Source organism: Gymnodraco acuticeps, unplaced genomic scaffold (assembly GCF_902827175.1).
Source record: "Gymnodraco acuticeps unplaced genomic scaffold, fGymAcu1.1, whole genome shotgun sequence".
Lineage (NCBI taxonomy): Eukaryota > Metazoa > Chordata > Actinopteri > Perciformes > Bathydraconidae > Gymnodraco > Gymnodraco acuticeps.
In genome coordinates this window covers 2,703,131-2,715,623 of record NW_022990346.1, presented here as the reverse complement: position 1 = coordinate 2,715,623, position 12,493 = coordinate 2,703,131, and the positions used below count along the sequence as shown (strand labels likewise).

General features: G+C 44.2%; 1 protein-coding gene across 1 annotated transcript; it reads right to left on the bottom strand.

Moving 5' to 3' along the window:
- Positions 1-554: 554 nt before the first annotated feature.
- Positions 555-11,441, bottom strand: fbxo42 (F-box protein 42). The gene is made up of 10 exons (XM_034223772.1): positions 11,250-11,441; positions 10,046-10,325; positions 9,740-9,856; positions 8,117-8,251; positions 4,540-4,693; positions 4,312-4,422; positions 3,119-3,215; positions 2,831-2,887; positions 2,596-2,712; positions 555-2,282 (listed from the first exon to the last, which is right to left on the bottom strand). Exons 2-10 carry the CDS (start codon positions 10,317-10,319, stop codon positions 1,230-1,232), a joined length of 2,115 nt encoding a protein of 704 aa, XP_034079663.1. The 5' UTR covers positions 10,320-10,325; positions 11,250-11,441; the 3' UTR covers positions 555-1,229.
- Positions 11,442-12,493: the final 1,052 nt, after the last annotated feature.

Here is a 12,493-nt window from a genome sequence, read left to right as displayed (position 1 = left end):
AGACTCGTCTACTGTATGCAGAGCAGACACTTGAGGGCGCACTTCTACAGCTCTAATGATTTGGGGAAAAGAAGTCTTGAAACTCAACCTACAAATCAAAAGATGGGTTGGTTATATTTTTGAACCATTTAAAAATAAGCAGAAAAGGACTTCCGTTTCAGCAACTTTTTTCAATTCAAATTAGATATAAAAGAAAAATGACCTAATGCTAATAATTTGAACATTCAATGACAATTTCATAGAAATTTGACAGGTTTTAAATGCACAACTTACAACTGCTTATTGCAAATGTAAAACTTTCTCAAAGCTAGTTTTCAAAGAAATCTATAAACCCAGTAGTGTTTAAATATTACCATTAAGCATAGTCCTTTTTAAATATCATATTTAGGTTTCCAGCTGCATGTAAAATCAATTATGTTGGAGTTTCTTGGGTTTACTCATCTCAAATTAAGTTAACATTTTGAATAAATGTTCCCGGAAAAAAAATGGACGTTTGAAAATTGGAGATTGATGACAATTTGACAAACCCATATGAGGAAGTTCACATACTATGATTGAAGCTTGTGATCACCAAATAATAGACTTAATGGTGAGATATCTTTTAATTGCAGTAATGTTTGATAAACACACACAGCAGGAATTTAAAGACGGTGACCGACCAGACATGGAGGCCTTTATTGTTTAAGTATGTTTATAGTACAGTGCCACATCTCTCACCCGCCATGGCGCCCGACACAATAGTCAACAACTTTTAACCACCACCGTGCACACATAACACACACACACTCACTGTTTTCTGCATTGCAGGTTTAAAGAGCGATACAAAAGCAAGGTAGTCTATAAACGTTTCTGCGTCAGTTCTTCCAAGAGTTCGGAGGAGGGCGACACAGAAAAAAATTAATGTTATTTTTTGGTTGATCACCTTTTTGGGAACAACAACAAAATGTCTTGTCTAATCACTGCAGTCACAAACACACATACTGACACACCCATACCACCAGTCAGTATTCTCATTCAACCAAATGTTTTTATCAAAGTGTAGTTAAAAGTGTTGTATTTTGAACGCTTGCAGGCAGAAGGGATAATAGTGAATTTCAGAAGTGGAACAACTAACAATGATTATGTTCTTTTCCCATAATCCTCTCTATAGGAAAAAGGCCTTGTTTGTCATTTCCCTTGTGTGATCACAGGGCGGAGCGTCCGTCCTACCCATCCCGCCTGAAGTTGCATTACCTCTTAGCGCGTACAAAGTACAAGGCGTTAGTTTTAGGGTAGTACTTCACATTCTGTTTCTTGTCCATGAGGCCACCAAAAATGATGAGCTCTCCTCTTCCCTGTACCACTGTGTGGAGGCTGGTCTCCGGAGGCCCTGTTACCGCGGCGGGGGTCCCGTTCCCGTAAACTCTCCAGGACACCACCCGCGCAGACTTGGCCCTGGAAACATCCAACACGTACATCTGCATGGGCTTGCAGTTGAGAGACTGGTATAGAGGTTTCCCTACGTTCAGGCTTTGGGGTGGGTGATGGCCCAGACGCCGTGCAATAGGTGGGATAGCGTGTCCATCAGCTCCAGCAGCCTGCGGAGGGCTGGAGGAGGAAGACGGAGGGGTTCCAGGTGGACCGGCTCCTCCACCGCTTCCTCCTCCAGGAGAAGCCCCCTGTGTCTGAAGGGAAGACGATGACGATGAAGACGGTAAAGATGAGGAAGATTTGTTTTTCACTGCCTCCAGACCTCGTCGTAAGGCAGCGGGAGACACTGCTCCTGGGGGAGTGTGTGGGGAGCCGGCAGGAGGGGTATGCAGGCCATTGGTACTGGGCACCTCAGGGTGCTGAGCGGCAGCAAGAGGAGACTCCCAGCCATAGTCTGTGGAGGCATTTAGGAGGGGCCGTGAGGAAGGAGAGGCAGCCTGGGCCGGGCTGGTCTTTGGTGAAGGGGAGGATCCGTTTAATAACGGGGGAACTGCAGGAAGAGGAGGGCTGTCTGAGCCTTGTGAAGGAGACGGCTGCTGGGGGGAGGAGGGGCTCCCTTCTCTGGCCCCTCTCGCTGATGGCCGAGGTCTCAGCGTGCCCCATCGGCCATTTACACAAGGAGCCTCTTCAACTGCTCCCAGGACAACGCCGGCCGCCCCGCTCCGAACAGGAGACTGAGAGCGCAGGGAAGGCGGTTCGGAGCCCAGAGGGCCCGGTGAGGCACTTATCGGGGAGGGCCGAGAGTTAAGACTTGGGCTGAGAGGTGCACGGCCAGATGGAGCTTGTGAGAACACCACCACACACTGGCCCACCTTTAGATGAATGAAAAGATCAGAAATGAGACATTAGTGATCATTCTTATTCACACACATGCAGAATATGACAACAGCTAAGTACTTTTTTCAAAATGAAGGTTTAATAAAAAATGGGGAAACCCACAAGTAATTTGCAAGGGATAGCTTTGTTTTGTTTTCTTCTGGTATGTCATGTTCAAAGTCGCAGGCAGGGTTGGTAAACAGTGGAAATGCTGCGGTGGGGATTTATTTGTATATCTGTTATTTATTTAGCTTGCTTTACGATGACCAGCGAAGACAACTTGAAAAGGGTTTTAAGACAGACACTTACTCTACAAGCTGGGTGACACCACAGCTCTGGGGCCCCGTGCTCCTCGTTCTCCACCTGCAGCTGCTGCCACCTCCATGGTGGTGAATCCATGTGAAGGAGCCAGGCATCTTTAAGGAGCTTAAAACACACAAGACAACCGTTTAGGTCAACCTGGTCACATAACGTCACATGGAACATTTGCCAATAGATTAAAGATGTGTTGTTTTGATACTCGAGTGGATAAACAAAAGCTTACTGCATTAGGACCGCCACAGCCTCCCAAGATGAGCAGCGTCTGATCATCAATCACAATCTAAGAGGAAAACATTTAATAGATATCATTTAATTTGATATAGAAAAGGGGAAGTTTCTGCTACATAACTTGCAAAATGCATGTGGAGGGGAAAGCAGGACAACAACTCCACTTTAAGTATCTTTATCGTGAGATCATAGAAGTCAAAAAAGAAAGAAGATCAAACAAGCAATAACATGTCTAAGATTGAAGGAATGGAATATTTGACTAGTTTGAATGTTTAAGCCTTACTTGTGATTGGCCTCCTCGCGGGTGGGGTAAGGGGCCAGATATGGGGGGTTTGGACCAGGACCATTGCTCCAGATCCAGAACCCAGACTTCATTACTCCTGATCAGAACCATCAGAGACAACACGGTGAGGTGTGACAGACACAGATTTCAATCTCAGATACAATTCAATTACCAAATGTAGGACTTGAAAGGCTGAAATATGTAAGGTTTTACATTAAATAACATTAGATATTTGTTATAAAGGTGCAGTGTGGTTGGCAGTGTTACAGCTCATGTGAGTTTTGGTTTCAAGTCTAGTTTCTTATGTATTATGTCTGTAATTTCAGTGACTGTATATGATTTACTGAGGTTATGTAACTTCCTCAACTCAGTAAATCACACTCACAATCACCTGACTAGTCATAGAACAATATATACATTTCATATCACTATTATTCTGACCAAAATAAAAGCGATATAACATCTTATCAGGATCCTCTTCAAAATATGTTTAAACTCAAAAGAAGGAAAAAATAGAAACGTTAAAACATACAGGATCATTGTCCCCTTAGGCGCGTTCACACCGGAGTACTTTTCCCCGTACAGTTCCGTTAGTACCCCTTATGTTGCGTTCACACCAAAAAGAGTACTTAGTGCCGGGAACTTTTACCCCCATTTTTAGTGCCTGCTAGAGAGGTGGTACCAAAAAAGTACCAATTTCTATTGGCTGGGCGAATTGCAAACCACGCCCCGTAAAACTCTGAAAAGTTTTGGGAAAGCCGCCATTGTATTTGCTGGCATTAGCATTATTAGCATTAGCCCCGCACACCAACGGAGAGAGAATAACTTATGGCAACACAAAAAAAAACATGGGAGCGGTGGAGTGATGAGGAGGTGTCTGCATTCTGGCGATTTACTCGGAAGGCCAGAACTCCCCCAACTCCGGGGACTTCCGGCCGGGGACTTCGGGTGGCAGTATACGCCGTGAAGTTGTTTGCGGCCTGCCAGTAAATCTAAAGCAGAAGAAGACGAAGTCACGTCAGCGGCTCATTTGCGTAATCTTCCAACAGGGAACTTATTCCGGTGTGAACGCGATCTGTACTTAGTTCCATGGCGGGGCACTAAGTACGGCAAAGTACTTGGTGTGAAAGCGGCTCTTGACTCATCTTCACCTTTGATTTGTGCCGCTTATATTAAAAAAAAGCAATTCTTACATTTGCCTAGCTCCTAGTGATCCACCAAAAACCACCATGGTGTTCCCAATCACAGATGAAGAGTGACCAGCCATTGGTGGAGGTCCATGTGTTGTTACTATACAGTTCCACCTGAGAGAATAGAAGAAAAAGACAATCACAAAAAGTTTAAAAAGACAAACTAAAACGTAAAATTGAATCACATGTCACAACTACATCCTTTCGCTCCAGTAATGAAGTCTGCCTCACCAGTTTTTTGAAGGAGAGTAGGTGTGGATCTCATCAAAAAACCTTTCTGGTTGGTGCAGTGGATATGGGCTCGGCCGCGTCCATCCCCCAAACAGCACTAACAGATCTTTGTGCATCACTAGAGTCGCCCCAGCTTTAGGAGATGGATAAGAGCCTGAAATGAAAAGACCAAAGATATGAAATCACATTTTTTCTAAATAAGTATGATGTTATGCGTGTGAATTAATGCAATATATATATATATATATATATATATATATATATATATATATATATACCTAAACATATAAATCACCTTTAAGTAAACTGTTCCTTAATAAATTCAGTGAAAAAGACCAAACAGAAATGGAAAACACAGCACAGGGTGAGACTACGTGATTCTTTTTCCGTTTAACCCGGTGGCGAACCGTGTCTATCACAACTGGACCTTCTGTAGACATACACACCCCCCGCCCCCCCCGGCGTTATAATGTCCGTCTTTTCACTGAATTGTCGTCTTGAAAAGGGTACTCGCAACAATTCCGCAAAAACTTAATCTTCACCTGTTGCACTTGCCATTTCAACGTTAAAAACAATAAAACGGCATGAATTGCTTCGTCGCATTCATCTAGATCAGTGTTTCTCAAACTTTTTCATACCAAGGACCACTTAACCAATAAAAAAACACTCGCGGACCACCTAACTCCACAAATATCCAAAAACACATCGTTTTTTACAAATCGCCTGAAAATGGTACAAACAAGTGGCAACATGTGTAATGAAGGTGTTTATCTGGGCTATATCATGCAATCAAAACTTAAACTTAAGCTCGCTCCATTGCGGAGATATTCCCGCGAGAGTGCGGAAAACTCAAATTAATTAATTAATTTCAAATGTGAAATTGTACCAATATACTCACGGACCACTAGGGGGCGCTCACGGGACACCAGTGGTCCGCGGACCACACTTTGAGAAGCACTGATCTAGATCCTCTGTCTCGAGCCAGTTAACTAGCGGGCCTTCTAGAATACCCAGGAACCGAGGGAAACTGAAAGAATACGCCCATTGGCTACAAATCAATATATGATCTACCTGCACCTCAGCCACCTGGTAATGCACCCCAAGCGCCGCACCTCTCCCACTCCAACCTCTCCTCCTTCTCCCCTGTGGATGCTCTCCAAGTGGCCAAACTGGTCAGCTCGGCCAAGACCTCCACCTGCTCCCTGGACCCCATGCCCACAGCCCTGGTCAAGGACTGCCTACCCACCCTCTGTCCCTACATGGTGGTCATCATCAACGCTTCTCTGGCTCCTGGTATAGTCCCCACCAGCTTCAAACTGGCCTCAGTCACCCCCATACTCAAAAAACCTGGCCTGGACCCCGACGACCTCCAGAACCACCGGCCGATCTCCAACCTTCCCTTCCTCAGCAAAACTCTGGAAAGAGTGGTCGCCGGCTAACTCCATCAGTACCTGTCCAACAATGAGCTCTATGAGCCCTTCCAATCCGGCTTCAGACAGCAACACAGCACTGAGACCGCCCTCATCAAGATCACCAACGATCTCCTCATTGCTGCTGACTCTGGCCGCCTCAGCATCCTCATCCTCCTGGACCTCTCTGCAGCATTTGACACCATCTCTCACAACATCCTCCTCACCCGCCTCTCAGACCTCCTAGGTGTCACTGGCACAGCGCTGTCCTGGTTGACATCCTACCTCCACAACAGGAAACAGTTTGTCTCCATCAGTGGCTCAAACTCAGCCCCGGCCCCAGTCCACCACGGTGTACCCCAGGCCTCTGTGCTTGGCCCCCTCCTGTTCACCATTTACATGCTCCCCCTCGGCCAGATCATCCGACATCATGGACTCAACTTCCACTGCTACGCTGATGATACCCAATTGTATCTCAGCACCACTCCATCCTCCCAGCTCCCCCCTCAGTCTCTCATCAACTGCCTGCATGACATCAAAGCATGGATGTCATGCAACTATCTGAAACTAAACAGCATGAAAACAGAGCTCATGGTTGTGGCACCCAAGGCCCTGCTCCAGAAGGTTGGTGACTTCGTCCTTGAGGTTGACGGCTGCTCCATCTCCCCATCTCCTGAAGCCCGCAACCTGGGTGTCATCCTCGACTCCACCCTTTCCTTCCATTCCCACGTCAAATCTGTGACCAAATCGGCCTTTTATCACCTGAGGAACATTGCCAGACTCCGACCGTCACTCTCGGAGTCGGTTGCCGAAACCCTAGTCCATGCATTTGTCACCACCCGCTTGGACTACTGCAATGGTGTCCTGTTCGGGGTTCCCAACAAAACCCTGGACAGGCTCCAGTATGTCCAAAACTGTGCTGCTAGGGTACTCACGCACACAAAACCGTGGCAGCACATCACTCCCACCCTCATCCACCTACACTGGTTGCCGGTCAAGTCCCGCATATCCTACAAAATCCTCCTCCTTACCTACAAATCCCTCCATGCCCTTGCCCCCCAGTACCTATCGGACATCCTTCACCCACATGCCCCACCCCGGAACCTGCGGTCCTCAGACTCTGGCCTGCTTACCACCCCCCGCACCAAACTGCGAACCTACGGGGACAGAGCCTTCAGTGTGGCAGCCCCCACCCTCTGGAACGCTCTCCCTGCGGAGATACGCAACATCCCCACACTTGAAGCCTTCAAAAGGGCCCTCAAGTCCCATCTGTTTGTCAAGGCTTTCGGCCCCTAAATCGATCTGTTGTTCTGTTTGTCTGTCTTTTGTTTTGTTATGTTTGTCTTTGCACTATTACTTGTGAAGCGACCTTGGGTCCCCTGAAAGGCGCTATAGAAATCGAAGCTATTATTATTATTATTATTATGATTGGTTGATCAAACTGTCAGTCCAAACGTACGCTCTCATACAGTGCAACGGCCAGGGCATTCGATCAAGGATGTAGAATACCTTGGTTGAAGGATATTCTACCCAGAGACCCAGAACAAGATCTGATTGGTTGCTTTCTTTTCTAACACAAAACCACTGAAATGCGTAGTGCATGGTCCGAGAAGGACAAACAAATCAACGTAACACTGTAATATTACAGATCAACAACACGGATACCATTCTCATTTATTCATTTTATATACATTTTATTTATATAATTAAATCGATTTTTGTTTTTGTTTTATCTGAGTGTTCCAGGGTATTCTCTGAATACCTTGAAGGCCCTGATGGTTCACCACTGGTTTAACATCACATTCAAGTGACAAAATAACTCACATTAATTGTATGTTGCAGTAGGCCAAATGTATCGCAGTAAGGTGCTCTTTACAGACGTCTTTACCTCTTAAGCCTTAGCATGCAATTTCATAAAAACTGCACTAGTACAATTATTTCCCTCAATATAATTTTATCAGAGCTACATTTTCATTACCACCTCTTCAAATACTGTGTATTCAGTTGCTGCTGCTGAGCATATGACTACTACATTAACTTAATGTGGTTCGCCCTCCCACAGTTCCCTTACATAAGCTTCTTGTGCAGCTTCTTTTTTTTTTTTTACCAGAGTAACAGCTTACATTTCTGTTTACTGTTAAATGTTACTGCTTGTAACCTACTCATACCTGAGGCTAAAGGGCGGATCCACTCCTTGCTGTTGAGGTCAAGTCTCCACAGATCATTGAAGGCAGCATTGCAGCTACTCTGAGTGCAACCCCCAAACACATACATGGACTGGTTTGAGTCGTAATAACATGCACCTGCAACGGAAAGAAAATCAATTAACCCCAACACACATGCCCCTTTCACACCAACGCATTTTCAGCTCCGGCTCGGAGCTGGAGCTGAAAAAGTGCCGGTTTTTCCTGTTCACACCGCAGCGGCGCCGCCTCTTAGCTCCGGAATCCGGTTCACTTCCAGCTCCTAAAAATTGTCGGCCTAGAGGCAAGAGCTTCGGAGCTAAGAGGTGGCGTCGCTTACGTCTTCCTTACGTCGAGGCGTGCAGGAAACTAAACCCTCCTCCCCTGAACATGGGTCGACTGTCATGCCTGCCTACAAGCAGTAGTGCTTATAAACACACTTTATAAAGTCAGGCAACACTAACCAGATTTCGTGTGATTCTGTTTATTTGTACCTTACTTTGACCATCCGTTCACTGTTATTGATCATTGCGGAGAGAGGCAGACGTTTTGTTTTGTATTATAGCAGCTATCGGATGGAATCAATACATGGGCTGCACAGGTTGTCGTGTCCGACTATCACAAGTAGAATCATAATACAAATACGCCGGTAAAATGCGCCTGTAGAAAACGGTTTATGCCACAATAGGATAGCAATAGCAAGTAGTCAGTTTAGCTTCGGTTGCTATGCTAACATCACCCATTTTATACCAGAGAAACTTTCATAACAGCGTTGTGATGCCAAACAGCGTCAATTCAGACTGACACACATTCACTTAGGCTAAGGGGAACTGGGGATATGTAGCAGCTGCTTGTGTGAGTCGGACAGTGAATACTTTAGAGCGGCCGCTGCAGTGTGAGCTAACCGGGAGCTAACGGGAGAATAAACTCCCGCGGAAGAGCAGCCAACACTGCAGCGGTCGGTAAATGCTGCAGAAACACATTAATAAACAATGAACCACGGCACTCTGGAGCAAAGTATAAGGTTGGAGAAGTCGTTATTTAATTTAATCTGGCTTCGTGTGATTAAAAGCAACACGATCATCGACCCGACGCAGTTCCCTGTTGTTGTTGTTGTGAGCGCCGTAACGCCGTTGGGGAGCAAATCAGCGATGTAAACGGTGACGTCATGACGCAGCAGCAGCAGCTCTGGGCGGTGTGAACAGAGCGGGAGCAGAAAAGGGAAACCGGAGCTGAACCAGAAAAGCTCTAGCTCGGAGCTAGAAAGGGAAAAGCGCTGGTGTGAAAGCCGCAACAGTGGACTCTGAAAGAGTTGTGTAATGTCAGTGTAATAGTATTTTTTCTACATCAACATGCACTTTGAGATGAGTAGCATTTTTATGTCAGTGACATCAAAAACATATTTATTCTTTTCATGAATCACTAAACTTGCAATGGGCAGGAGCCAATTTATCTCCTGCACATTCATAATATTTTCCACAGCTTAAATGCACAGAAACATTTTGAGATGTTAGATAACCTGAAGTTCTTTTTCTTTGACTTCTGGTAAAAACGGTATATTTGACAACTCATTTTGATACGATGTAGAGTAAAGCAGCATATACTGACTGTGTGAGAAGCGCTGAGTTATTGGAGTTCCTGGATATGGGTATGTGCGACTTTCCCACTGGATATTTCCCTCCTGGACAGCTTTCAAGAATCCGTGGTAGCATTGATAAGCAACACCTAGTTCAGATCAAATAATTGTTAGCAACACACATTTTACAAGTGAACTTTGTTCTGCATTTAAGTGTTACTTTTTAATCGGCTCCCTCTCAGGTGTGTAAAGCTAATGTTAACTCATACACACTGTAAGGCTAACCATTCCAACTCAGGATTCAGATTGATACAAGACTATGTATGTGAGAGGCATACCTTTAATGAGACGATACCACTGCTTACATACAAGAGCAGCGGTCTTGTGCTCCTGGTAAGGTGAGAGGAAGGACAGAATATATTCAAGAACTTCCTCTGGCAACTCAACCATGGTTCTCCCCCCTCGTTTGGCACAATTGTCCATGTTCCCTTCTTGTCGGCAGGACCCCATGTTTGCCTCTTCCTCCTCTGTTATCCCAGCAGGATCTGCACCATCATCTTCTGTATCCATGGCAACAAAGCATCCATCCTCATTATCAGGGGAGCGGGACATTATCGTCTGAGAAACGGAGAGACATGTTTGAGATGTATGCACTTATCTTCGTTTGTATATATTTCATCATCTACAATTACCTACACTGTATCTACGGTCAATATACACCATCTATTATAATACTCACCCTTTTTACACTTGCCCTATTTGAGTTATATCGGATGTGTGCAACTCAGATTTAACTAGGATGAATCCTTAAACAAACTTGAAATAGAGTAGGTCTTACCAAAGAAAGCCAATGTCACTGAAAAGCTATAACCACCATAACAGTTGTGTGGCATGGTGCTCATCAGTCTTAGTTGTCACACCCATTGTCTGAAACGGGTGGTGCCCTTTCTTTAGACTTGGCCCCCTCTTATATCGTTAGCTACATCAAAATAGCTGTGGTTAGCCATCACATACTAAATGAAAAGCTGAACTGCTAATACTACCACCGTAAAGATAACCGCCCATAAGAATACATGAAACATGGTACAAGCCATATGTTTAAAATAGGAATTGTTTTTGTTACACAACACTGACTAACCGGCGGGTAAGGTTGTATGTTATAGGATTTGACGTTGGACCCTCAGACAATATATGTTAGCACTGGCTAACGCTAGCTTACTGGTCGTGAGCATCCAAGCTAACGTTAAGATTCATTTATCATAAGCTAACGGTGTAAAATACAGCTTACACGTTTTCTTATAAATAAATGTGCCTAAAATGCAAAATTGTTACGTATGTAAATGACACGGCAACCTTTCAGGGCAGCAATCTCGGCTACAGTTACACCCAACTAACTAACAAGCTAGCTAGCTGATATATCCAGTCTGCTGCTGATAATCTATGCTAACGCTAGCTCGAGCAGAAGCAGTAATTAACTAGTTCCTCTAATGCCAGACACATTATGTCAATTTCACCCCTGCACTGTTGCAGTATTGTTAATACCGTTGTTGTAGCCGTGGATATTTGGTGGCTGTGAGTGTTTGTGTTTGCTGTTCTTTCCCCCGGTATCAGCTCCGGAGTTTCCTCTGCAGCCTCCAAACAGTCGCCATCTTCCGCTCTGTGAACAACGTCCTCCGCAGCACAGCGACGCAGCACCGCCGCCGACCGTCTGCACCAGGGTGGGTCTCATGGACCAACACTGCGCCCCCAGCTGATACAGGGGGATCATGTTTCGCCCAGGGGAAAGTTAGAATAACGCTGTATAATTACCCGATTTTAAAAGTGTAGCAAATTACAAAATACCATCATCGTCAATTATAAATGTTATCTTTGGAAATCTATCAGTGCATCATTTTGAGAATGGGCGATAGCCTACCTACCCACAGGAGGATAAAACAGAAAGTGGAATAGATTTGGTAAACTGTCCAAAAAAAACGTAATGGCTTTTAAAAAAAATAAAAAATGTTAACCTCAACATCAAATAATAACAAAACGTAATTACAAATGCATGGTTCCAACAAAAACACATTACATAGAATAAATCACATGCAAAATCATAACAATAAAATATGGTATACAAATATATAAAATAATAATAATTAGTGTTTTTCAATACAAGTACTAATGACTGCTTATATTTACTAATTAAGATGGAAAATACATTTGAAGATGACATCTCTTTCTATGTTTGGACTGTTTACACCAGGAGTGTCCAAACTTTTTTCACCGGGAGCCACATACAGAAAAATATATGAAGGTCTGGGCCCCTCACTAGAGGTGAGGTATATTGCCTCATATGCTAAGTTATAAGTTAGAAAAATCAATCAAATGTAGGTAAATTAAGCTTGACACTTGAAAATGCTGTAAGAAAAACAGCCTTCCTCACAGCTCTGCAGAGGGTTTCATTTATTTAGTTTGCAGCTCATGTATTAAAACAGAAGCTTCAGATTGCTTATATAAAGATTTGTTATGCAAATAAGTGATTGGGTTTTTTATATGAACTAAGAGTTTGAAAATGTTTCCAACTTTAATTGATTGAATTTATTTGAAAAGTGGGCACACATGATACTGTGATATATATTTGTACATAATGTATTTAATTAGTACAATATATGACAAGCACAAGTTTAATTTGTGGGCCATATTTCATTATACTATTTTAATTAGCTGAGGGCCATTTCAAACTGGGCTGCAGGCCTCATTTGGCCCCCGGGCCGTAGTAGTTTGGACACCCCTGGTTTACACCC

What these genes read in the sequence shown, in the direction of transcription:
- fbxo42 (XM_034223772.1), bottom strand. Translation starts at nt 10,319, where the DNA reads ATGTCCCGCTCCCCTGATAATGAGGATGGATGCTTTGTTGCCATGGAT. An exon ending in GTGGTATCGTCTCATTAAAG is followed by an intron (nt 9,857 to 10,045) that starts GTATGCCTCTCA and finishes GATCTGAACTAG; the next exon opens with GTGTTGCTTATCAATGCTAC. An exon ending in GCTGTGGCGGTCCTAATGCA is followed by an intron (nt 2,713 to 2,830) that starts GTAAGCTTTTGT and finishes GTGTGTTTTAAG; the next exon opens with CTCCTTAAAGATGCCTGGCT.